This window comes from Astatotilapia calliptera, chromosome 13 (assembly GCF_964374335.1).
Source record: "Astatotilapia calliptera chromosome 13, fAstCal68.1, whole genome shotgun sequence".
In the NCBI taxonomy this organism is placed as follows: Eukaryota; Metazoa; Chordata; class Actinopteri; order Cichliformes; family Cichlidae; genus Astatotilapia; species Astatotilapia calliptera.
Window position 1 is genome coordinate 15,179,714 of NC_137434.1, and position 27,390 is coordinate 15,207,103.

General features: G+C 41.2%; 1 protein-coding gene across 2 annotated transcripts; it reads left to right on the forward strand.

The window, feature by feature from the left end:
* Nucleotides 1–56: 56 nt before the first annotated feature.
* On the forward strand, nt 57–26,725 carry ptpn20 (protein tyrosine phosphatase non-receptor type 20). 2 transcript variants are annotated; one of them, XM_026189038.2, is made up of 47 exons: nt 57–301; nt 2,418–2,565; nt 2,778–2,941; nt 3,675–3,740; nt 3,832–4,011; nt 4,169–4,244; nt 4,641–4,721; nt 4,947–5,022; nt 5,263–5,416; nt 5,682–5,753; nt 5,942–6,116; nt 6,328–6,463; nt 6,579–6,717; nt 6,814–6,966; nt 7,232–7,417; nt 7,532–7,694; nt 8,048–8,315; nt 8,400–8,479; nt 8,921–8,998; nt 9,113–9,220; nt 9,359–9,475; nt 9,599–9,807; nt 10,366–10,467; nt 10,734–10,827; nt 11,361–11,446; nt 11,916–12,087; nt 12,499–12,710; nt 14,508–14,606; nt 14,697–15,178; nt 15,348–15,924; nt 17,142–17,312; nt 17,407–17,581; nt 17,668–17,878; nt 17,958–17,995; nt 18,250–18,336; nt 19,028–19,089; nt 19,386–19,547; nt 19,635–19,884; nt 20,698–20,804; nt 21,862–21,944; nt 22,354–22,490; nt 22,605–22,753; nt 22,931–23,021; nt 23,642–23,976; nt 24,066–24,281; nt 24,586–24,648; nt 24,735–26,725. In XM_026189038.2, the coding sequence occupies exons 2-47, from the start codon at nt 2,442–2,444 to the stop codon at nt 24,843–24,845; spliced, it is 7,077 nt and encodes a 2,358-aa protein (XP_026044823.1). In that variant the 5' UTR covers nt 57–301; nt 2,418–2,441; the 3' UTR covers nt 24,846–26,725. The 2 variants fall into 2 exon arrangements, with proteins under 2 accessions (XP_026044823.1, XP_026044824.2); XM_026189039.2 differs by lacking the exons at nt 57–301; nt 2,418–2,565; nt 2,778–2,941; ... (4 more) ...; nt 4,947–5,022; nt 5,263–5,416 and having other exon boundaries at nt 5,442–5,753; nt 22,354–22,463.
* Nucleotides 26,726–27,390: the final 665 nt, after the last annotated feature.

The window sequence follows — 27,390 nt, forward strand, 5'->3', positions numbered from 1 at the left end:
CGTCGTTGTCAAACCGCGGGGCTAATCCAATCAAGTGTTTAAAGACGAGACGCCAAGAATAGCGCCAATTACAGTAAAAAGTTTCAGATCTTCAGCGTGGTGAGTGTGGTAATAGTGCAAATGAATGGGGCACCATGTATAGTTAATGTCATTGATGAATTGCCTGCCAGAACCGAGCAGCCTTCACAGCGAGGACATCAAAACAACAATGCGATGATCACGAGGATTACTTTGAATCCCTGGGAGTATTGAAGATAATACTAAGGATCAGACCGCTGACACAGGTTACATATGGTACCAGGTAACGCTCTTTATCAATTCATTTTACACTGCTGTTTGCCACATGTGTGATACTGGTGTCTTCATATTTTAATTACATTTTATTGATTGCAGATTTGAGAAGATATCTAATCTGCTTTAGGCACAAACCCCAGAGATACAGCCACAAGACTGTAAAGAGAACGAACTATAAAATGTGTAGCTGTGATGTTGAGGCCTGTAAGGACAAAAATGGTCTGGGTGAAAATGGTTGTATGTTATAGACTGCTTATGCTGTAATCACAACAAACAATCACTCACCATGATAGCTTTACGCCCACTGTATAATACTTTTGATTCACATTACTGGAAGGTAGGGTTTATTCTCACCTTGTAGCCAGAAAGAAGGTTGCATGAGACCTAGATCCTTGAAGAAGCGTGATGTCCTAAATTCCCCAGAATATATCGCAGCATTTGGATGTGAATCTACATCAAGTGTCTGTCTGCTTCATGATTAAGTAAGAATGTTTTACTAACAGTGTAGGAAGGCTAGTCATCTAGTGGTTCATTAAATCATAGTATGTTCCGTATCTTAGTCCAAACATAATGTATGAAGGACAAAACACTGTGTTTGCACGCTCCAATTATAATGAGTTTAAATGAATGTCTATATGTTCTACAATTATAATGTAATTATCATTGTCTGCACGGGAATATAGATGTTCTAATAGAAACTGAAAGTTTGATGTTGATGGTGAGTTCACATACTTGACCTAGACCATCAGCAGATCCATGTTGTTGTATGTACAGCATGATTCCCTTACAGTTTCCTCACAAATTTAGTAACACATAAAACTATTGTTGCTATAACTACCATCCAATAACCAGGTTTTTCTTCAGGCTCCAGTAGCAGTGTGCCTCTTTACAAAAGTTACTCTAATAGCTCTACAGAAGCACAGTTGCTGAACTTTTACTGAAGACTAGATCGGTGGGGGTACAGACAAATTTCATACTTTTAAGGTTCATTCAAAGCACCCTTCTGTAATCTGCAGCAGGATGATTCTATGATCTCATCGATGTAATTTTACAGTTGTATCATTTTAGATTTTAAACCTCATAGCCTTACAATTTGATTAGAGTATTTGTTTTTTGCTACCGAATTTAATCTTGTAAGCCAAGGATAAGTTCAGTTTAAGAGGGAGATTTAATCAGGTCTAAAGTAATTAGGTTGGTTTGTATCTGTAGAAACAAGCCTATTATATTACTGCTTTGAAAGATTTAGACTAACTTAGAGTCACAATAAAACCAATCGATCTGGTAGAATAAGAGGCCGGGTGATCAGGTTATACTGGACTTAATCATTCACCAATAACAACCAGATTCTGCCATTGGCCACTGAGAAAACTCAGTTTAACCTTTAGCTTTGGGAAAATCAACATGTCTGTTTTACTCACAGTGTTATTCCTCATGTTTTCATAGAAAGCAAGTAAGACTGTTTATCCATTTGAGACCACCCATAAGCGTCATTACTTGTTTTTATCACAGTCGTCCCAAACAATGGCAAGTTTAGGTCCAGTCCAACTGGATGTTCATCTATATAAAATAGTAAACTGCTCAGCAACCACCATAATGCTCAAAGTAAGAAAAATACATCTATATGCAGCACTCAAAGTGCTGTATATAGATGTGGTAACTGCATAGTATGTAACAAACTAACTTGGGATAATGACACACTTGCTTTGGTGCAAGAATGAAAGCTTCCTCAGGACTGCCCCCAGGTCAGAGAAAAGCCAATTAGTAGATGGGAGTGGCAGAGAAAGTGACAGGCAGTAAGATCAAAGCACTAAAGTAGTCTGAATCAGTGAAAAGGATTTTTGTGTTTATGAAATGTCCCAGAATCTCTTACAGCTCTCCCTCTAAAGTCAAAAATATTGAGGGAAATATATAATAATTCTGGCATAAAGAATAACAACTAAGTGTCATGTGTGCATGTCTTACTTTCACATACAGCCTCTTGTACATACCTGATTTGCATGTAAAGCGAGGAAAATTAACCCTCTCTTTAGAATATTACTATCAAAAATGCCTCTAATGAGTCGCAATTTGCATATGTAACGGTGTGTATTATGCATATGTTCTCCGTGTGCATTCCCCCTCAGGTGCATACGTGGAGTGTGTGCAGAATGAGCAGCACGTTTGTTACATTAGCTGAAGTACTGGAGGCACGAGGGGGACCTCTGCTGGAGGAGGAGGTCTGGTCCTTGCTGCTGGGCACTGCAGAGTCTTTAGTGGATGTCTCTTATAAGGGTAAAGCATTTAGGACCCTCCCCACCTCACTCCCTGTTATTTTAGCCTCACATACATCATGCCTTATAACGTCACGACCATACTATCATGTTGCGCCAGTGGAAAATCTATGAAACTATTTAAACATATCGTGCATTCTTGCTTCCCTCAGTGGGACTTTAGTGTAAGACTACAATAAAGCCGATAGTACATAAATGTTTCCTTTTTTTCAGGTCAAAACAATATGTGCAGTATCATAAGCCCCACCTCCTTGCTGCTGTCAGCCACTGGTACCTTAGCATTTAAGAACTGTGGCCTATCAGATGAGGTTTCCACATTCGCCGCTCCGGAGATGCTGCAGGGCCGTGCCAGCTCAACCAAACCTGCCACAGAGAGGGTCAGTGCGCGTGTTTTCGTACCCGTATCTCACGTGAAAGTGGAAGGCAGATTTCTCAAATAGTGCAGAGTACTAGAGCCTGTAGCTTTACAGCTTATTAGCAACTTTAAACTCTGCAGTGACTTCGCGACGTTAAGAATCAATCCAGACATAAACTGATGTGTCTCTTTCATTGAGTGGAAAATCTTAGGATGTCTGGAGCTGAAGGTCGAATAAGGTGTAAGTGCGCCATCTAGTGGCTGAAGAAAGAGAATCACGACCTGAAATCTGCACTTGTGAGCCTTACTTGTGTACATTGTCCAAAAAAGTAACTATTAAAAACAAATTATAATGTGAAAATGATCATACATTTATATATATAACAATATTTCGTATTTGAAAAACCACTATATAGAATTCATGTTCAAGAAATATGCCTTAAAACTCCAAAAAAGAAAGCACAATGTGTTGTTGCCTGCTCCCTTTTGCTTCAGTAATCTGCATTTCTATTTTATACATCCAGTATATGGCATACCCCCGATTTAATCAATCATGCTTGAAATAGATTTATTTTTATTGTTTTAAAGATTCTCTGTGCAAACCAGCTCACGTTGATCTACTGTATCTATCTTGTTCTTACTCTTACTTGCTTCTTACTGGAAAAACTTCACTCTCATTCATATATAAGTATCGTCACTATTATAACACATTATGAAGGAATGCAAAAGTAAACCTGGTTTTATCTGTTGCATAGATGCTGGTGTATTCACTGGGTATGACTCTCTACTGGTCAGTTGATTTTCACCTACCTCAAAATCAGGTAGTAGCCCCTTATATAAAATCATCAGTTATTTTCTCATTAACCATCACAACTCAGCTGTTGTAATTATTATTTAAATTCTCACTTTCAGCCGGTTCAGTTGAGTGACCATCTAAACAGCCTCCTCCTCAGCATGTGTGAGGACCTGTCTCACCGCCGGGTAAACCTCAACTCCATCCTGGAAGCCTGCGAATCCCAGCTCAAAGCCTCCATCCTGCTGCCCCCCGCCAAAGTCATCAGGCAGCTGGTGGAGGAGGTTTTTCATGAATCAGTGAGTCGGAAAAAAAAGACTTTCTACACTAAGGTCATGTCTGATGATATTTTATGTTCTCATCAGCCTATTCTGTGTGTGAAATTAATGCCATACTGTGCACTAATGAAAAAAAAATGAAAGTGTCTGTGAATAGCAGGGGTTCTTTTTCCTCCAGATGGACCAGACATCTCTGCCAGACAGCAATGTCCCTCTGAGCGGCAGAAGTCTGATGATCAGAGAAAGACTTCATGGTGAGCGTGATACAGTTGAGATAAATGTTTGATTTAAACTAGGTCCATACAACACACACATAAAAAGCTGAGTCATTTCATTTAATTTCTAAATAATCCTAATGCGTCCTAAATAAATTTGACCTTTAAGAGGTGTCATCTACATATTTCCTGGACGTAGCTGCAGTCACTGTTGGTTTGACTCAAGACTGAACACCGGACAACAGGATTAAAATCTTAACCTAAAGCAAGCCCAGGATTAGGATCCTGCGAGAGCCAGTAATCAGATACTGAGCGAGATGCTCCAAGCTAAAACCTCCTGCAGGTCTGTCCAAACATCTTAGTGTCTCAGGGCAGCAGAGACAAAGAACCAGATTAAACATTGCTGTCATCTTTTATTTCTTACCTGGATGACAGGAAAGAGAGGGCCATTTTCAGACTTCAGCGAAGGAAGTGCTGAAGGTAGAAGATATTCAACGGACTCTGACTCAAAGTCAGGTATGCGTTTCGTTTGGCTGAAACCAAATCCTGAACAGAAGTCACAGGATGTCTTTCAAAGAAGTTTGTTTCATGTCAAAATGCATCACTTTAGTGTCTGGATGTAATCCTTGAATTATGCATGCTTTTATGTTTTGTATCTATTTTTGTTTAATGCATTTTACAGTCAGAACATATATATGTGTACTATTTAAAAAACAACAACATTTTTAATATGTTTTATAGGGAGTTTACCTCAAAGACCATGGAGACAAAGACCGAGAAGCTCTCCCACATCGTTGTACCAATCTTCTTTAGAAAGGCATGTATATATGCATGCATATATACACACCATCACTGGACCTTCTACCAAGAGTGTAGAAGGATGCTATCTGTGCATTCATGTCAGCACAGATAAATCTTTCCGCTCCTCATTTCCCCCGTCCTTATTGTCTGTACTGACTTTGAGGGGATCTGACATTTTCTCGTTGTTTGACTTTTCCAACTCGCCTGCACAACTATTACACAATCTGTCCTTCCCCACCCACCTCTCTCCCTTCAGAATCCCTCGTGGGGTTCGTCACAGGGACAGCAATTGCAGTTGGCTCGGTAGGAGTCCCCATCACGACATCTCTCCGAAGACATCAGGCAGATCTCACAGTCCTTCCATCACATTCAGCGACTCCTCGCTTAGTCTGAGCCAGAGAAAATCTAAGGTAAGCTTAGAAACGAACTTGAATGTATCAGTGACATAAGTCAAGTGAAATGTTTTTGCAGGGCACGGAGTAAACGTGCATGCTGTGGATCTGTGTGCATGTAGCTGTATTAGAATGACAGTGAACTGTAGAGTAGTCAGTGCAGGTGAACTAAAATCTCTGTATACAGTTGATCATTTAGTGAGGAATGACAACCTGTCAGATGTATTCCAGCTAATAATATATACATATTTTTTTTTTTTGTTTAATTAATTTTATTTTCCAGGCATTGGGTCCCGAGTTCGTCAGAATGCCAGATGAGCAACAAATTGTTCTTGAGCTTCCAGGATCTATTGTGGTAAATGAATAATCTCGGCTCACTTGCCCATAAGCAATTTCGGTTTACACTTCTGTTTGCTCCTATTCTTTTAGCTTTTCCTTTCTCGCATGCTGAACTGTGTCTATTTGCATAATTGCATGTATAGTATTTGTATATGTATGTACATGTACGTGTGTGTCTGTGTGTTTTGTGTGTACACGCCACAGTCCAGAAAGGGCCGTTCATGTTCGTCTCAGAGAGAAGTGACTGTTGTGATGCCTAATGGACAGTACGTGGTGGTTCGCTGTGATATTAAGTCCAGAGCAAGAGATGTGTTTGACATGGTGGTCGCGCACGCAAACTTGGTGGAACACTTTTACTTTGGTCTTGCCTTCCTAGATGGTAAGAGCCCATAATAAATAGGACCTGATCTATCTTGAGTGCACTGGTTGTGAGAAAGGATTGACAGTAAAAAAAATATTTGAATATGTAATTTATCTGAATACCTTTCCAGAAAAAACTGAAATGACTTTGAATCTGTCTTTCCGCAACTGGATGTTTTAGTCACTTCAGACAAATGTGGCTAAAGAAGCTTTTCTTTGGCATTCTGCAGATGATGAATATTTCTTTTTGGAACATGAAACAAAAATCTCCAAAGTTGCCCCTGACAGTTGGAAAAAAGGGCAGATATCATCCTTTTTGGTGTTTCTTCGAGTCAAATTTTTTGTTGATGATATCTCCTTCATTCTGTAAGTGCTGCAGTGGTTTCACGATTAACTCATATGCGGGAAGCTCATTTTCAGAAATGTATTTAGTTAAACCCACTGTTGCCTTTTTTCTTCTTTTTTTGTTCCTCCTTCCTAGGCACAAACTGACTCGTCACCAGTACTACTTACAGCTGCGTAAGGATATCTTGGAGGACAGGCTTTACTGTAATGAGGAGACAGGCTTATTCCTGGCTGCTCTTGCGCTGCAGGCTGAGTTTGGTGATTACATGTCAGAGGTACAGAGGACATAACAATCATGTTTGCAGCATGTCTTTAAGGAGCAGCATTATCTGTCAGTGTGTATCCTCATCCTTTTTGTGTCTCTTTTTTAGTTATATGGCAAGAACTATTACCAACCAGAGCACTATGTGTCCAAGAGGATGCTTGAGAAGCTTGCCCTGCCCAGCGTCAAGGAAGAGTTGCCAAGACTACATGCAAGTCATGCACAGATGCTGCCAGAAGAGGCAGAAATGGAGTACCTAAAGGTAACCACACTAATAATGCATTTATTCCCACACATGTACACAGACTCGTTTAAAAAGTAGCTTATATTGTCCTTTAGTTACTGTATGTATGCTATAGTCATAAGTCTCGGTGAACTTTTTTATTACTACTACTATTTTTTTTTTAAATTTGACAGTTTTACTGTCCTGCTTAGTTTATAAATACATGTATATATGAGAGTTAGGATCAAGAGCTAAACTCCCAGATTTTGAGTCCCACAAAATCTGAAAACCATGTGCACATCAGATTGCACAGCAGCTACCAGAGTATGGAGTTATGTTCCACCGTGTGGGGCGAGAGAAAAGGTCGGTGGTTGGAGAGTTGGTCTTGGGAGTCTGTGCCAAAGGAATCATCGTGTACGAGATGAAGAACCACGTCCGGACTGTTACCAGACGCTTCCTCTGGAGGGAAACTGACTCCATATCCACTGGGGTAAAAAAATATGGCCTTTCAGTCAGACTTTGCTAAGCTGTGTAAGACATTACTTTGCAGAGGTAGTATTGCTATGAAGCTCAGAGGAACTAAATAATGATTTATGTCTTTCAGCGGCGTAAACTGATTATAGAGTGTGGTGGCCCCAGTGGGAAAAAGCATGGTTTTGTAACGGAAAGCTCAAAAATAGCACAATACCTCCTGAACCTTTGCTCAGCACAGCACAAGTTTCACAGCGAGATGACGTCACGACAGCTAAACCACACCTTAATCCCAGGTGGGAATATTTTGATTGTTTAAAATTTAAACTGCACAAAAAAAAAAAGAGAAATCAGACTAAGAGCTCTTCTCTGTCCAGCCTGATCCCAATTAAGACTTTAAAATGTGTTTGTTTTTTCTTCTCTCACTGGATAGGATAACTTGTCTTAGATTGATTGATTGTTTTCTCATTTCTTCTGGAGATGGGATTGGTAGGAAAAACTGATCATATTTATTCCTAAATGGAGAAAGAAATGAGTACTGTGAGCAAAAAATATTGTTTCAGGGTTTAGCAGTGCTAATATTAAAAAAAAGGTTTTAACCAAGTATAACAAAGAGCAAGCAGCACCTGATTCTACTTTGTTTCTCCAGATGAAAACATGGAAAAGTACATATCCGCCTACAGGGGTCGTAACCTGAACTTAAGGCGGATATCCTGCTCAGAGGGCATGTTGAACCATGTAGGATTGGCGCCCGGTCAACCAGACTCCCTGTCCAAGTCCTGTGACGACCTGACTGCCAAATTGGAGGCTCGGCTCCGCCAACAGAGAGAGATGAGGAGAGAGATGAGTAGAGAGCTGAACAAGGATCTGCCCGAAACGGGAGACCTCAGGGATGTAAAAGAGCGACAGTGTTGGAGGTAGCCCTTAATAATGAGTTTCATGTTATTATCACAAAAATATAGGTGGATTTAGCTAAATGTTACCGTGAACATATGTTGTAGTACGCCAGAGCTTCTTCCCAGGATGATGTCCAGTATGTCACTACAGAAGCAGGACTCTGATGCCTCATCCTCCATTCGAGGTGAGCTGACAAATAAAATATAAATACAACAAGTCTTTGAGTAACACACTAAATCAGCATGGAGCACCTGACATCTGTTTGGTAGCCTCTAAGTCATATTAGGTTTTTGAAATTTGATGGTCACAGAGTTAAAGTAGAGTGACAGTCTGGTTGTCTGGCTGACATTGTCCCCTCACAACAATAGTTCTTCTTCTTTTCAGTAGGGGCTCTCCTATGTGGAGTCCACATGTTTTCTTCATGTGTTTAGATCTAATTCCAGATATGTTGATTTGAACATTTCTAAAGTGCGTACAAGTCTTAATGTTTTGGTCTGTTTATGACCTAAACCCACACCATACATTTGACCTGCCCCTGTGACCCAGTGCACAATAACGAGGCAAACAAAGTATATAAATAGTTTACTGCTGCCTGTTTATCATATTAAAAACATACGTTTTGCAGTTGATACACCAACCCGGACCCCACCAGAGAGAGAGATAGTCTGCGTGACCCTGAAGAAAGATCCCAAACTGGGCTTTGGTGAGTTTATTAGCTCAGATTTAGCTGAGAGAGATAAAATTCCTGGTATAACAACAACAGCAACAACAAGTGATTCTTTAGTAAAAGTCTTCATATTCTCTGCTCCTGTTTCAGGCTTTGTGATAGTGGGAGAGGACAATACAGGCAAACTTGACCTTGGGATCTTCATTGCTTCCATTGTGCCTGATGGCCCTGCAGAGAAAGATGGACGAATTAAACCAGGTGCAAAGTTCAAACGATGCAGATTAAAAATATAGATACGGGATGAAAATGTATAATAAAATATCTAGAGCAAGATACACAATTAGATTGGACGTGATCTGTCATAAGGACTTGAAGGTGATTTGCTGATTTTTCCAGGTGGACGTCTCATCTCACTAAATAAGACTAGTTTGGAAGGAGTGACATTCAGTGATGCTGCTGCCATCTTACAGAGCAGCCCCGATGAGGTGGAGCTCATTGTGTCCCAGCCTAAGCGTAAGATCGGCCCACTGCTTTCTCCGTCCATCCTTCAAATATTTATAAATTATTATCAGATCATACTGTGCAGAGTAGTAGTTATTTCATGGTTTTAATGCCACCTGGTTGTTTTCCTCTCAGAGTCACTGAAGGACAGACAAAGTTCTTTGAGTCAGAGTACTCTTGGATTAGCGTTGGAGAGGAACTTTGGGTCACAGACTACCCTGAGTAGCACAGAGTACCGTCCTGGAGTGGAGGAACTCGAGGATGTCATCACATTGTCCAGCATGGCAACTCCAAAACACAACAGGAAGCTTCACATTCCTGTGGTGCGAATACACGATGCCCAGGTTAGAACCAGTGCTCAGAAGACAGCGGTTAGAGACGATTGACTTTACTGTTTTTAAAAGAAGCAGTGCTGTCAAAGCTGATATTAGAGTCCAATGCCAACTGATAAACAGATTAAGTGCTCACATTAATTGGATAAAACTAAGAGATGTCGTCATTCACAGGATTCAGAAGTGTCCCAAAGATATGCCCTCATTCATTCCTTTCTTTTTTAGGAACACTTTAACGATCTATTTATTTTCAGTTCAGTACAGATGTTAAATTATTTCAAAGTCATTATAACTGCAACATTTACACTGTTACCTATAATATTATAGGCTGCAGACACTTAATTTAAACTTGCATACATTTACAGAATTGTTTTGAATAACTGCCACATTTTGCAAAAGTCTCAAGTAACAAGTACGAACACTCTAAATCAAAATGTTTTTTAATTTCACATTTTACTTGCAGAAATAACCTCTAAACATTACAATACATTTTCATGTTACTGTATGTAATTTTTCATGAAATCATTTCTTGTAATCTAACATTAATCCTCTGTTCTGCGTCTTTTTCAGGACATTTACTCTCGGTCGCCCTCTATCTTGAGCCTTAAAACAGGCGAGCGGTTTGTAGTGGAGCTGAAGAAAAGCAGTGGAAGCCTTGGCATCAGTGTTGCTGTGAGTGAAATGTTTTAATGAAGAGTGCTTTCCTCATTTTCTCTAGTTGTAAAAGAAAGTAGAGTTTGGTTTCTTTACGGAATCATTTTTGAAGAAAAATCATTTTGGATAAGGAAGCTGTAAAAATACAATATGTTCTTGATATGATGTCAAATACTTTATCTTGACTTACTGAATTTGAATTGATATGAATCATATAAACTTTGTCAGATCACTGCTTTACTGTCAGCCAAATGAATTTCCTCTTTTTTTCTGTCTTGTCAAAGGGAGGAATTAACACTAATGTGCATGATGGAGGCATTTACATCAAGAGTCTGGTGCCTGGAGGTGCTGCTGAGCAGGATGGTCGCATTCAAATTGGTAATCTTTTAATTTGGAAGTAGAAGATATGATCAGGTGTTGAAAAAGGTAAAGGGTTATAAAAAAATAAATGATTAAAATGTGCAGGATCCATATCAAACTTCTAAATTCTGGATAAATTCTAAGTTTATCAGTTGTTACATTGTAATTATATCCTTAATAACAGTCCCCCTAACATCATCATCATCATCGCAGCATTATAAAGTATGAATCTGACACAAAAGTTCTTAAGCTTCCATATGCAGCATATTACATAAGTGATTGTGTATTGAACAGTAAGATAATAAAAGTCTAAACCCCAAAGATCATAAAAATGTATTTGAGAAATTATATTATAAAACATTTGCTGTTGCTGTTATTTACATTTTGTAAACCTCTGTGCTGTGACTTGTTTCGTGCCTCAGTGAGCAGGAGAGACTTTAAAGTTTGGTGATATGTCATCACACATATACACACACACGCACACACATCGCAAACCGTTTCGGTTCGGATGCTGCTAATGATGATGAGGTTTGTGTTTGTGCGTATGACAGGTGACAGACTGCTGGAGGTTGACAGGTCCAACCTGAGGGGCGTGACTCACCATCAAGCTGTCGAGTTCCTGAAGAGGACTGGGGAGGTATACATACACGGGCATGAACACTTGCTCATGCAATGAAACACAATCACACACACAAATGTTCTCGTTTGCTGATATGATTACATTAATATCAGTGCTAAGTGACTGTCCTTCACAGAGGTTACGTATTTCTTCATCTCTTTAAATCCATGTTTTCGTGATCCATGATGATAATCCTTCCCTAATGAGTCTGTTTTAGTTAAATTAACTTAAATATAAAACCATAAAAGTTAACATAATGACAAAAGCACTAAAGTCCAAACTATTGAATTCACTATTACAAGGACTTGACCTGACTCTTTAGACCTTTCCACCATAACCTTTTTTAAGGAAGCGTTATTCACAGTGAAAAAATGGCAGGAACCAGTGCTGCTACACATTATTCTCTGTTCCCGCTGTGACGCTATTTGTTCAATTAAATTTATCAAGCATATTAAGGGGCAGTATGTGCGTCATCTGCTCCCTATAGGTGGTGAGCCTGCTGCTCGAGAGGGAGCCCACAGTAATTCTGGAGCCTAGACCTGACTCGCCCTGCCCTACCTTGGTCCACAGTGCATCACACACACAGCCCCTCAGGACTGAAGTCTCCATGGAAACGACCTTGAGTGGTCGAGCCAAGGACTACAGCTTTGTAACGGATGGTGAGAGGGGAGACGAAGGGGCATTTACCCTCGTAATAAAAAAGAAAAGATAGACAGTGTCAGGGACACACACTCATGCACACATGGCCCAGAGGTGACTGTGAGTCATCTGACAGCTACATTGTGGTTGCTGTCAGAGTCATCTAGGGCTGATGCCGCCTCAGTCCCTTGGGATTGCATCCACTGAAACCTTAAAGCTTCCTGTTCGCTGGCACGTAGCCTTCCCTTCTTTACTGGTAATAGTAGGAAAAAAAGTCAAATAAATTGGGAAAAATGTATTACCAAATAATAATTACAGAAAAGAAATATACATGCATTTGTGACACTGAATTGAAAAATGTTCTTAGCACGTTGCTAAAGATCATAATTCACATGTTAATGCTCAAGTGTTTCCTTTCATCTCGTTCCTAGAAAACACACGTGAGGTGGTGCTGAGGAAGAGCTTGTCTGGCCTCGGCTTCAGCTTTTATATCTCCCAGCTGCACTCAGGACCAGACCGCAGCAGCGTGGTCCGCATCAAACGTCTGTTCCCAGGTCAGCCAGCGCAGGAAAGTGGCCTGCTGCGGGAAGGAGACATCATCCTGACTGTCAACAAAGAGCCTCTCAAGAATCTTCCCTATCAGGTAGAATTTATATGTTTATATCAGATAGTGTATTTTTTGTTGAGTTTGTTTTTTATTTCTTATATTTATAAGAGGACAAGAATGTGTGTGGACAATTGGACCATAAGAAGCTAAAAAGCAAAATAAACCTGTTTGCAAAATAGCCAATGTAGCCTTAAAACTGTGTAAACCTGTGGAAGAACAATGGATAATCATGAATGGACTGCCGAGTGTATAAGTAACACAAGTGACCTTGTTCTCTCTCAAGTCTCATTCACTTCATTGTTTCACTAATCCTTTAATCTTGTACCACTTGAAATAGAAAGCAGTTTGTGTCATTGTGCTTGTGTCATTTAATCTTCTCTGTACTGCCAAGAAGTTACAATGGTATTAGCAGCGTTGCTTTTACACATATGTTGGTCAGATATCTGTGCACATTTTACACTCAACAAAAATATAAACGCAACACCTTTGTTACTGCTCCCATTCCCCACGGGATGGACGTAGAGACCTAAAATTCATTCCAGATACACAATATAACCATCCCTCCCAAACAGTGGTCACAAATCAGTCCAAATGTGTGGTAGTGGGCACATCTGCCATATTGAGATAATCCATCCCACCTCACAGGTGTGCCACATCAGGATGCTGATCTGACATCATGAGTAGTGCACAGGTGTACCTCAGACTGCCCACAACAAAAGGCCACCCTGGAATGTGCAGTTTTTTGCACTATTGGGGGTCTGGTGCACCATTTGCCTCATGCAGTGCAACACATGGTCGCATGGAGTCTATCAGATTGTCAATTGTGGCCTGTGGAATGTTGGTCCACTCCACTTCAATGGCTGTGCGAGGTTGTTGGATATTCGTGGGAACTGGTACACGCTGTCGTATACGCCGGTCAAGCACATCCCGAACATGCTCAATGGGTGACATGTCCGGTGAGTATGCTGGCCATGCAAGAACTGGGACATTCTCAGCTGCCATCTGCCCTGAACAATGTGAACCATGATTCATCCGTGAAGCGCACACCTCTCCAACGTGCCAGACGCCATCGAATGTGAGCATTTGCCCACACAAGTCTGTTACGGCGACGAGCTGGAGTCAGGTCAAGACCCCGATGAGGACGACGGGCATGCAGTTGAGCGTCCCTGAGACGGTTTCTGACAGTTTGTGCAGAAATTGTTTGGTTGTGCAAACCAATTGTTCCAGCAGCTGTCTGGGTGGCTGGTCTCAGACGATCTTGGAGGTGAACCTGCTGGATGTGGAGGTCCTGGGCTGGTGTGGTTACACGAGGTCTGCGGTTGTGAGGCCGGTTGGATGTGCTGCCATATTCTCTGAAACGCCTGTGGAGACAGCTTATGGTTGAGAAATGAACATTCAATGCACGGGCGACAGATCTGGTTGACATTCCTGCTGTCAGCATGCCAATTGCACGCTCCCTCATTGCTTGTGGCATCTGTGGCATTTTGCTGTGAGACAAAACTGCACATTCCAGGGTGGCCTTTTGTTGTGGGCAGTCTGAGGTACACCTGTGCACTACTCATGATGTCAGATCAGCATCCTGATGTGGCACACCTGTGAGGTGGGATGGATTATCTCAATATAGCAGATGTGCCCACTACCACACATTTGGACTGATTTGTGACCACTGTTTGGGAGGGATGGTTATATTGTGTATCTGGAATGAATTTTAGGTCTCTACGTCCATCCCATGGGGAATGGGAGCAGTAACAAAGGTGTTGTGTTTATATTTTTGTTGAGTGTAAGTCTGTCTCATTTTTAACCAATTCAAAGTTTCTTTTCTGTTTGTCTCAGAGGGTTTTGCTTTTGCTACGTGGTGCTCCTTCTGAGGTTCATCTGCTGATCTGCCGACCTGGACCAGGAGCACTGAATGATGGAGATAATAACTCACTGGTGAGCTAATATACTCATGAATCACTGTAAATCCAGTCCCAAGGCAGACATTTTTAGACAAACCATTGTACTTTCTGTCTGACTCTACAGACTCTTACATCCCTCCGTGATGCTCGATCGCGGTCTCTGGACATCAGGTTGGGGGAGGACTACAGCGAGCTCCTCAAAAAGCCCTCCAACCAGGAGGAGGAGCCGACCAGCAAAACAGAGAAAAACTCAGAACTTCCTGCAGCTTCACAACTCCCAGAGAGCCAGGAGGATCTCAAGGCAGAAGTGCAGACACAACAGACTCCACCATCTTCCCCTCGCTCACCTCCTTCACCAACATCACCTACATCTCCTCCTTCACCAGTCTCGCCAGCATCACCTGCCTCACCTACCTCGCCTGGCTCTGGGTCTCCACCTGCTCCAACAGAGGCCCAACTAGCTGCTGGGAAGCTCGAGCAACAAAAGGAAGCAGAAGCAGAAAAGAAGAGCAAAGATGTGGAGGAGGAGGACGCAACAACCTCAAGCTCTACTGTGATGCTTATTGATGTCTGTCCTAAGACTGGCTCCAACTCTGTGTATACCAGGTAATGTTTCAGATGCCAGCTGTCATGTGTTGATGTGCATGTTGTGTGGTTATTTTCAAAACTCGTGCAGATGTCTTTTATCAGGACAGAGTTTTATTGTTAGGATGAACATGAACATTTGGCTTAATTTTAAGTAGACTACAAAATAAATGTTTTTTTTAATCGGCAGTGGAGTCAGAGAGGAGGCAGATGGAAGTGTCACCTATTGCCTCATGGGAAATGGACTCACTATCATGGCAGATGAAGAGTACCTGACCATCAGCTCCACACTGGAGCCTCCTCACATGCTTCCCACCGCTAGCACTCAAACAGCCAACTTTAGCTCTCAAACATCAAGTAGCTTGCAGTATCCACACCCCAACCCCACCACCTTGGCCCTCAACCTCTTATCTGACACCCCCACCACTTGTTCCCTGGCACATCCCTCCCAGCCACTCACAACACAGCCCCCTAAAACCAAGCACCACCCAATCCAGCAGGGGCTTCTTCCAAGTCACTACAAAGCCATGTCCAAGATCAGCCGCCCCATGGTGCCCCCACCTCAACCTCCACCACTGACCCCTATCACAGCTCAGATTATCTCTGTGGCTCCCTGTCCTAGTCCACCTCCCCCAGTGCTGCCCCCCACACTGCTGCCCCCGGCTGCTCCGATCCAATTTAGAGAAGAACCAGAAAAGAAAGAAAAGGAATACAAAGATTATGATGATGACGAATATGATGAGGAAGAGGAAGAGAGTCGAAGAAAGGCAAGTCGATGATGTTCTATTTTTATGCCACTGCTTAAATTTAGCTGTGTTTTCATCAATATTAGTTTGCCTGCTAGTTTTCCATTAAGTTTTTTGAAGAGAACCATCACTGGACTTTTGAGAGATTAATGTTTTCCCATTCTTGTCTAATAGCTAGCTGCTCAACAGTCCAGAGTCTTATTTTGTATTTTTATGTCTTATGTTGTTCATTTTTTCAACTGGTGAAAGGTCAGGCCGGTTCAGCGCCTCGGTTCTTCTACTGTTATAATAGCTGCAGTATGGTGTTTAGCATCGTCTTGCTGAAATATGCAGGGTCTTCCCTAATAAAGAGGTGTTCTGGATGGGATCGTATGTTGCTCTAAAATCTGTATATACCTTTCAGCATTGATGGTGCCTTTCCAAATATGCAAGGTGCCAGTTCCATAGGCACTAATGTAACCCTAAACCAACGGAGATGCAGGCTTTTGAACTCAGTGCCAATAACAAGCTGTATGGTCCCTCATAAGACATCTAGAGGAGATGGTGGTGTTTCTGTATCATGTTCATATATGTAAGTTTGAATTTACATTCTGGATTCACAGAGGATGATTTCTGGAAGCGTTCCTGAGCCTATGGAGCAGGCTGCATTAAAAACAGGAACGACAGTCAGCTCTGTTTTTAATGCAGTGCTACTCTGCCCTATACTATGAAGACAGTTTGACATACCCCGGGTATCTTTCCATTCTGGATTCACTAACATTGGCAATCAGGATAAGCAGTTACATCACGCTGTTTATCGACTGGCTAAGTTAACCCAGGGTCTCCCCTCTATGTTAAAATCAAAGGGCTGGTGTTGGCAGCATCTGACCAACCTAAAAGGCATGGATCATATGATTCTTCTTCCAAAGAAAAAGATCCCTGTGAGTGCCACCTACTCATTATCAGAAGAAATTGTGATAAAAATCTCCAAAAAACATTAAAATATAAAAAGCGTCGCCACAGATTCTCTGAACCTCTGCATCTCTAAGATTATCTTTATATACTCTTTATATACATGTTACTGACCTGGTGCTAATGAACCTTATTAGTGTCAAATGTTCCTCCAGGTGTTTCTTTTTAGGACCACTGACTTTTGAAGCTTTTTATATCCCCCACACAAACTTTTGCCACTGCCATCAAATTAAAAAATTTCTTGTTTTCTTCTTAAAATCATGACCTTCTAATTTCTATTCTCACAGGGATTGGTTAAAGAATTTGAGCTGTCAGTGGTTCTGACTAAGTCCAGAAGTGGAAGCTTTGGGTTCACCATCACTCGAAGCAAACTAGACAACTGCTACTACATACAGGAAATATTGGACAATCCAGCCAAGGCAGATGGACGACTCAGGGCAGGAGACAGGCTCGTCACAGTATGCACCAAAACTTGCGCCTGCACATTTAAAGTAATCATTAAGTGTGTCCTGTTGATATGACAACTGTTCTTTGTCTGTCATCTTTTACCAGGTAAATGGCCACGATGTTACCAGTGTGGCAGATGACGTTGCCATGACTATTCTCAGGTCATCTCCAAGGAGACTGAGTATGACAATAGGGAGAGCAGTGAGCAACCTGGTGGCTCCACCCTCTTGTGACAGCCTGCCTGATATTGTCCTACACAAGACACCTTCAGGACAGCTGGGTGGGACTTTATATAAACTTCGACTTACGGCATAGAAGCACATCAGTCATATATTATTTGAATTAATCTCTGCGTGCCCTTTCCAGGAATAAAGCTGACAGGTGGCATTGGTAGTAAATGGCAGGGCATCTACTGTCTGGAGGTGGTGCCAGGTTCCCCTGCCAGCGAGGAGGGTAGTGTCCAACCCAATGACAAGATCCTGTACATCTGTGGAAGGTGCACGCTGGGAATGACACTAGAGGATGCAGTTAAAGCTTGTGAGATCGCTCCACGTAAAGTGAAACTAAAAGTCATCAGGTATTAATGGTTCGAGAGATAATGTTTTTAGTGTTTGCCTCTCTTTCTTTGAATGAGTCTGTTCTTGTGTCTGTTACAGAGAAGAGCAGCCAGTGACCCCCAGGGGTAAGTGGAACGGTAAGTGCTTCCAAAGAATTTATGGCATGACTTCACTTGATCGGGACTCCAAGGACAGCTAAACAGGATAGTTTGGTTTCTATGCAGTATATGCAATGATGCATTGCTTAGAAACCAAATATGTTTGCGCTCAACAATGATAATTTAGGTTCAATCATTACCAGAAAACCTTAAAATTCTGGGAAGCAAAACAATTACTTGTGTGTAATGCAAAGGTATTTTTTAGTGTTTGATCTCTTTGTTTTCTTCGACAGGTCTGTTTGACTGGAAAAAGGACAGGAAGTCCTTTGCTCGTTTTGAAGAGCCAGTATCCCCAGAGAAAGACTCTCCTACTGAAGATGGTGAGTTTTTTTCTTTCTCGCATTCATTTATTTCTCTTTTTGCTTCTTCCAAACTCTTTTCATCATCAGCACAGTAACTAGTTACCATTCATCCCTTTGACGGCTGTCCCATTGTCAGGGTGAAGCATGAGCTTGGTGCTGACAGATAGCTCTCTTTGCAGCTGTGTGTGCGTTTACATGTGTGTGATCTGAATGCTGACAGACAGATCCTGGGCTCTCACAGCAGGATTAATAATTAGCGAGCCTCTGGCCCTCCACTGGCGTATTGGACTGCAAGGCCAAAGGCGTCGCACACACATGCACACAGAGTCAGAACCATACAGCCAGTGGTCTATAGGGCAGGTATCTCAGTTGCCTGGTGACGGTGTATAAAGTGGAGAGGGTCAGTCTGAAAAGATCAGCTTTGTTTTGCTGTCATAGAAGAAATACACCGCTCAACACTTCTCTTTCAAAATGTCCGAAGAGGTGGGAGGTTGGTGTGTGTTGCTGTTTTTTCTCCAAGTGTCTTGTTTTGAAATTTATTTTGATGCAGAAGGTGGCATGGATGCAAATCGGTAGAGAAGGAAAGTTCCACTGCTGGTTTAGAGCCAAACTCCAGGAGTTCCCTTTGTTAAACTTGCTTGATGTTTTCTAAAAGCATAATAATATACATGTTAACTCTTTTTTTTGTCTGAATGGGCTTTTTTTTCAGCTGAAGCTGTGTATCAGACTGCTGGACAATTCAGATGTCTCTCTCTCGGCCAAGAACAGGATGTAAGTTTACTAACAAATGTATTTTCTGTCCACTAGCCTGGTCTTTTCTCCTGTACACCTTCTGCTTTGCTTAAACAATTGTCCGTCTAAGGGGACACTGTAACATGAGTCTGCTGAGTGTCAATCTGTTAATGTATTCTCTATCTGTGTGTTTGACAAGCATTCTTTACTCTTCATTTATGTACACGACACAGTGGCAATTTATTAATGTAGAATACAATCTGGCCTTGTAAATACACAGCTATAAAACTGATAAGAGAATCTGTTTCCTTATTTCTCAATTCTTGTCTTCTTAGAATTGCATCATGCAAGTGGAGTTCACTAAACCAGAAGGAGGAGGTCTCGGTTTTGCATTGGTCGGGGGAACAAATGGCAGCATGCTCAGGGTGAGAGAAATTTGCTCAGGTGGAGTAGCTGAGCAGGACGGTCGCCTGAGAGTGGGAGATATTCTGTTAGAGGTAACAAAACAACGTATGTAATGCAAATAATTTTTTTTTACCTCCATAGTCAGGGGGAGGCTTTGATTTTCTTTGTGCCCATGCTAGGTGAATGGTGTGATTGTGTCTGGACTGAGCCACAGTAAGGTGGTGGAAATCCTGCGCAAAGCTGAAGGGACTGTGCAGCTCACCATCTGCAGAGACGTCCTGCCCCTGACCTACTCCGAGTCACCTACACCGCCCAACATGTCAGCTCAAACTGAAGCTATTTTAGCTGAGCAGCCTGCTCTTGTGTCCAACCCTGATAATTGCTCTTCACCTGACCTCATGCTGAACAGGCCAGTGGACCGTCCCCCTGGTATGCTCTCTGACAAATACATTTCCTAAGCTGCGCTAAATTTTATGGTAAAAGATGTAAAAATCCATATTTTGTGTCTAATTAGGCATAACTAGAATTAGAAATAGTATGTTTATAGTGCCTTACATATACATTAAGATCGCTTTGAAAACCAGATTTAGTGCCGTAAGATATACTTACAAATTGTCTCTGACTTTCACCTTACTACTGGATCATTCGTTGGTCATTAGAAGAAATCTAAAGCATAGTGGATCACATGTTCAGTCATCCCTTAAAATCTTGATGGTGTCCAGACTTTTACAACGTGTAGGTGGTACTTTGTTGACAGTCTACTCTCACACGTTTTTAAAAATATCATGCCACTTTCCAATCCCCTAATACCAGGCTATGATAGCTACTATGTTGTCATTACAACTCTATATTGAGACATAAAGTCAAATCCCTCGTTAACTCCTATTATTAGAGGCTCACACTTTCTTAGAGGGTTATTGGCAACACATTACAGCACAACTGTAGTGTCAAATAAGCTCATGCAAAGTCTTGAATAATGCCTAATGATGGTATGGCTTGTAAAATTTGCCTAATAAAAACATTATTTCTAGCTCTGTGTAATTTGATACAAATACAGCCTCTTATGTCTTATTAGTTTACTCTAAAATAAAGTGTGGCCCCTTCTTATTATTAGGATTTGTAGAAAGCAGATGTTTAAAACAAGCTGTAGACTCAGAGAGATTTGTAATATTTCATTAACAAAAAGCGTGATTATTTTAATCTTGTTATTTGTTGACATTTTGTCTACATTTGCTGTTTTAGAGGCAACGTCAGACCCTGTGGTTAATGAAGCAGATGTTGTTCTAACATCGCCCCCTCCCTCACCTCACCTACTGACAGTTGTAACCGATGAGACTACAGGTAAACAGGTAATGTGGACACTAACAAGCATACAGAAGTGTGCAAAAGTCTTGAGCAACTTCTCATTTCTTTCAACTTTGCTTCAAAGTAGCCAGACTTTCTTGTAATTCTTAAAGTGGTCTTGAGCAATCGTTCTCCAGCTTTCTGAAGGCCTATCAGAGATTTCTTTGGACATTGGCTGCTTTTTTACTCATTTTCGCTCCAGTCCCTGTACCTGATCATGTTCAGCGGGATGTTTTTTGCATGTTAAGTCATTTAACCCTGACCTGTGAACCTTAAAAAGGTACCTAATCAAGGTTAACATGAGAGATACATCTCAGTTGATCTGTCTACTGTTTGCTGAAACTTGCCTAGAAATCGTCTTCAAGGAAGAATAAGTGTCACTCACCCATTCTTGAGGAAAGGGAACAGGGAGAAGAGTCAGAGCTTTGGAAAATTACACAAGAAGTGGACTGAAAATCTGTGGCAACAGGTCTTATGACATGATGAGTGCAAATTTGAACGTTTTGATTCAAAACTTTATCAGTGTGTACAAAGGAGGTCAGGAAAGAAGCACAGCAGAGGTTTACGGCCAACTGTAAAACGTGGTAAAGGTCCTGTCATTGTGGCTGCATTTCAGCTTTGGGGGTGTTGGGGGGCGTACAATGCATTACCATTTAATACTACCTGGAAAGCGTCTGATTGGGAAAGGCTTTCTTTTTCAGCATGACCATTATCCCAAAAACAGAGAGTTCAGGCTGTGTTAAAGAATAAAAGTGGTGATACCAAATATTGACTTTCAAGCTCATTACAGTTGTACAAACTCTGTTTTTGTCTTGTATGCAGCATTTTCCATGTGTGGTTGCTCATGTTTCAATACCCGACTACACCTATTTCTCATTTTCCTAGTAAAATAAAAAGAAAAGACAGCCCAAGACTTTTGTACAGTACTGTATATAAACTAACTGCAACATTATTAACTATTAAAATTAAATCGTACCCTTCTTTACATCTTTACTAACATCTGCTGCTAACATCTTGCTCCTTCCCTCTGTTGCCTCCTCTGGCTTTTTGTCTGTGGAACAGGAGAGCTGTAACAGCACCCCTTCTCATCAAGCTTGCTGCCCATCCCTCAATGTCACTGACATGTTGCATGGAGCTTCTGACAGGTAGTACTACTCTCTTGTATTGTCTACATATTTCGTGTCCTCTTCTTCAACCCCCCTCCTCCTGCATCTTTGTATGCTGGAGTACCAGCATTATCCATAAGGAGGCAGCAAAGAGCAATAAATAAAAGATGACTGTGGGATAAACGTTGACGCTTGTAAACTGTGATCCCCATTAGAAGAAAATGTCAGTTAGTGTAACAGCTAGGAAGTGTATAGTACTATTCCATGCAGGCTTAAAAAAAGAAAGGTACAGCAGTAGTAAAAATATATTTTAGCCTTTTGTTTATACTGTATTTTAGGTGGAAAAGGCGCAGGGAAAGGAAGCTCAGCCTTGCATGATTTCATCCCCTCCTACCGAAGACTAAAAATGGTCTGGTCTCACCCCTGCCCTGCCCCCTGACTCCCCCAGGAAACAAATTGTGAGCAAACTTTTGGACCACTCCTGCAAAGACATCCGGAAACCCCAGTCAGACGGCTGGAGCAGTGAAGATGATGACGACGATGTATTCAGCACCAAAGGTCAGGAAATGGCCTCATCCCAAACAGGTGCCTGTTTCTGTAGTACTGTAATGACAAGTCTGAGTTAAAATAGATAAATGTTTGCATTAAAGGGTTAAAGTGACCCTTTTCTCCACTTCTTTTAATCTATATTTTTCTCAGGCCCTCCCATAGTATCAGAGGAGGAACTGGCCAGTCTAGCTCTTATTACCCCTGCAAAGACCAGCCAGTACTCAGGCTCCAGAGTCAAAGCTCTCATCCAGATTCTCCAGCATCAACTGGACCAGCAGGAACTGGTCAAAGAGTTCATGGTTTGTGTGAACTACTGGATTCATAAAAAGGAAGTTATTATGTAACTTACTACAATATGGGTTCCACTGTGAAGCGGCAGACAAACATCCATGCTGTAGAAAATCAGCGTTTATTAAAATAAATAAAATGCATTATCTTAAGTTATTGTGGTTATTATGTCCATGTTTATACTTAAGGCTCTGGAGCATCTGAAGCCTTCTGACAACTGCCTAGTGGGAAAAGCTCCTGAGAACAGAGACAAGAACCGCTACAGAGACATCCTACCCTGTAAGTTGAGTGTAAAAATTTAATGTTATTATTTATTCAAACCTTGCACTTTTTATGTTCCCTTTTTTAGGGGTTCCATCTTTCTCGTTGATGGTTTAAAGCTCGTAAAAATGGATACTCAGGGACTTGGCATTCCATTGTTTCATTGTCTCACTTTAAGCTGACTCTAAAAAAGAAGGGAGTGAAGATGTTTGTGTACAACAGTTAAGCAATTTAATTTACACAGAACAAATTATTTCTCAATAACTCACTGGTACCACACTTATAATTTTCTCTGAGTCTGCCAAGTATGTGATGTTGTAATTATCTAGGATTTATATTTTTAATAAATGAAGGAGCATCAGGAACAAATAATATTACAAGCTGTGTTATCACCATGAATTCCAGAGGTTTGCTGTCTGATTTGTGATAGAATTAATCACTACCTCATAAACTCACAGTGTCTTCGACTTCTAAGTCAGATGCACCGCTCGCTCATCACGTCTGGTTTCAAAACATCGAGATGCTGGTGATAAAAATGCTCAAGTCAAGGCTTCATTAACCACTGAGTGGCTGTGGCTCAAACTCAAAAACACACCGAGACTATTTTTGCGTGTTATTTTTGCTCTTTCTTCCTTTAGACGACAAAACTCGTGTTGTGGTTGGAGAGAATCAGGACTATATCAATGCCAGCTACATCCGCATGCAAGTTGGCGATGAAGAGTTCTTCTACATCTCCTGTCAGGGCCCTTTACCTTCTACTGTGCAAACCTTCTGGCAGATGATCTGGGAAAATAAATCCGATGTCGTTTCCATGATGACCCAGGAAGTAGAGCGGGGAAGGATTAAATGTCACAAATACTGGCCAGAGAAGCTGGGTGTGCCTTTGGATGTAGGCAGGTACCAGCTTCACCTCGAGAACCAACAGTACCTGGAATACTTCCACATCAAGATCATCCGTATGGTGGAGAGTGAGGTGAGAGAGGGGCACTTTCTTTTCTGACTTACTGTAAAAAATGAATAAATACAAGTTTTGTGCAAATTTTTGATGAATTGCCATTCCAGACTGCCGAAACACATTTTGTTCGACACCTGAAGTTCACACACTGGCCTGACCACGGCGTGCCGCACTCCTCCGAGCAGCTGGTTCGCTTCATCCGCTACCTGAGGGCGGTGCACCATAAAGGGCCTGTCACTGTGCACTGCAGCGCTGGCATAGGACGTACAGGAGTTCTTATTTGTACTGACATCATCCTTAGCCTCATCGAGAATGATTTGCCTGTGAGTGGAATCCACTTTGATGGGTTTTCATTGGCATTTAGTGGTTTTAGTCATGCAACTGGCACAGTTCTATCACATTCCGGAAAAATAAAAAACAATTATCGGATAGACTGCTGTGAAATTTTTCACATAGGTCAGCAGGGGCAGATCCTACTATAACTGGCTATTCTTAAACCACCGCTGTGCCAAAGTGCGACCCAGCAGCACTAACATGGTTGCAGCCACTTCATTAATCACTGTTATTTGAAATAAAACATGCATGCATTTTCATCTGTACTTAACAGTTTTCTTTTTTTACCTTTAGATTAACGTAAGCAACATTGTGAAAGAGATGAGACTTCAGCGGCACGGGATGATTCAAACCAAGGTCAGTGCCAGCAGAAGGGTTAAAATTCAGGCTTTGGAATAGATGGTGAGCAAAATTAGACGTGTCCTTTGTCCCCCTTATTTCAGGAGCAATACCTTTTCTGCTACAAAGTCTGGTTGGAGGTTTTACAGGGGATTTTACAGCTTCACGGCAGCCAGTGGCAACCAGAAGACCCAAGAGACCACAAAGTAGTTTGAGAATGTTTCCACCATACCTGTAAGAAACAAGCTGTGAATGTTCGACCGCGTGCAGTCGCGCCCAGCAGAGCGATACGTTGATGATACAGTTTTCTTTGGCTTCCTTTAGTTTAGCTGGCTATAATATGCAATCTGTACTTCTCAGCTTTGCTACAATGATTTCAACTGACTTTGTCTGTGTATGTGTTCTTGGTGCTGTGATTATCTCACGTTATTTTAGATCACTGAGGTTGTTTTGCCTTTTCAGGTTTAGTGATTTGCCTTCTGTCTCAAACATTGTGTTTTTTTAAATCTAATCTTTTTTCTCCATGTTCTTTACATTTTTATGTTGCATGTTATTTTAAATCCGGTAATATTTACATCTTGGCAGTAATGTCATCAAAGTGCACAAGTGTAAGATCATCATACCAAAGTTAGTGTCTGTTTCAAACCTCGATGACTAGCGTTTGATTCAAGGTTGTGTTATCATTTCATTTAAGTGCATTTGTACCCTGCAGAAAAGGGTATTAGCAAAAGAACATTATTGATTGTCTTTAATTAATCATCTAAGGGAATGAAAAGCATTAAGTGCCTTGGAAAGATACGCATCACTTGCTCCATACTGACCCCAGCCCACTTGTCTGAAGCGGTCAGGGACGGAGGACAAGAAACAGATTTGAGAGCAGCTGATAGTGGTTGGAGTGAACGAGCAGCTTTTGGTCTGTTTGTAAGGTGGACTTTGGTTAATTCAAACCAGAGGAACATTACATCTCACCTTTTTGTTAAGTTGTAACTCTGAAACAGTGTGGTGTTCGCACACTGCCTTCCAGTCTTTTTTTCTTTTTAATTTGTGTGCTCATTTTATACAATATCTATCACAAAGAACATTTTATTAAACATTATCACAACTTGCTCATCCCAAATACAGATAAAGAATGACCCCACATAACAAATTTTTGAAAATTCATAAATTTTCAATTCACTATTTTGCTAAAATTTGAACTCTAAATATTCCCTTTTTTTTGTAAAATGTACAAAAATGATTTAGATGTAATTTAAATTATTAGTTGCTGGGCTATTACATGTAAGTTGTTACGTGATAGCATCGTTTCTCTGTATTCTTTGGCTATTTTAATACAAACTCAGCCAAAAATGCAAAAAATATTCCCAGGTTTACAAACTTTCCATTTTGCCACTTTAGATATTGTACAAAGCAACGGTCAAAGTCAAATCTAAAATGATTTCTAGCTGCTGGTTTGAACCTCAACCTTTGGATGTCACTGCTTGTGAGCTTTGTTCCTGTAGCTGCTAACAAACACACACCAGCTCTCTTATTGCATGCAGACTCTTACAGTACAGCCTGGAGTTTGACAAAATGACTTGAACATGATCAAAATGTGGAATGTAACAAAGCAATACTCCTGAGGAGGAGGGAAACTGAATGTCTGGATCGGTTACCCAGTTTTCCAAACTGTTTGGAGCATGTTGGTTAGACATATGCAGTACTGTACTTTTGCCATGTGGATGGCCATGCAGAGCCATCAGCCTCTGTACTGTGTATGAAACATCTTTTCACTCCACGCTGGTTGGTTGGTTTCCAACGATAGCTAACCCTCTGTTATGTGCAAGTTCGCGTTCTATTTGAAACTCGTTGATATATTTGAAAATGGTTATTCTTGAAAGAACAAAAGAAAAGCACATTTTGCATTCATCTGTGAAAATGCATCTTGTACAGTTAAGCAAGTGCTTATGCGTAGCATTGTGAAATATAATAACCTCTGATTGCACAACTGCTTATTTATGCTGAATTAATATCTTGTCACTGTACCAGCCACTATGTAACCAATAACTGAGAACAATGTAATACCTCTCTCTTTAATTAAAAGCTATTCTGAAGCTTGTTTGTGTGTTATACAACACATTTTACCCCTTGACTCCAAACACAACATAATTCAACTCGAATAACGGAACAAGGGCAGCAGATTGGGTTTTCCCTGATGGCACACACAGAACAGAGAGGCGGAGGCAACCCTAAATCTAACTTCACTGTGCCCCTTTTTCTACTTTTACTGCACGGTTTACTCCCTCTCGAGTTTTACTGCAGAGTAAATAAGCTGGTCTCACAGGGGTCTTTTGTGACAGCATGGAAATCCCTCGGAAAACGCTGCACACTCTGCGCACGTTTAAACCTGATGCTGGGGAAGCCACAGAGCAGATTTACTTGCTCGCCCTCTCTCCACTTTCTCAGCCGCTGCTCTTGTGTACGATATCTATACCAGATCCACTCACACACACACATACAATCCCCCAGTTACCCACCCCCATTCCTCCTATTTCTTTTCACTCCCCAGCTCAGACCTTCTTATTGCTATGAGTTATAGCAAAAACACCAGCAACTCAATTCAGTGTGTGTCATTTTATTAAATAGTCAGTTTCAAATTCAAACCACAACACAAGGCAGGAATTACTGACAGGCTCAAGGACTCAACACTGCCATTAAAATAAAGCTGCTGGGTCCTATTGTCATTGTGAAAACAGATGAGTTCAAGAAAAAGGGCCAAGGATC

What these genes read in the sequence shown, in the direction of transcription:
- ptpn20 (XM_026189038.2), top strand. Translation starts at nt 2,442, where the DNA reads ATGAGCAGCACGTTTGTTACATTAGCTGAAGTACTGGAGGCACGAGGG. An exon ending in TGAGCCAGAGAAAATCTAAG is followed by an intron (nt 5,417 to 5,681) that starts GTAAGCTTAGAA and finishes TTTATTTTCCAG; the next exon opens with GCATTGGGTCCCGAGTTCGT. An exon ending in AGATCCCAAACTGGGCTTTG is followed by an intron (nt 8,999 to 9,112) that starts GTGAGTTTATTA and finishes CTCCTGTTTCAG; the next exon opens with GCTTTGTGATAGTGGGAGAG.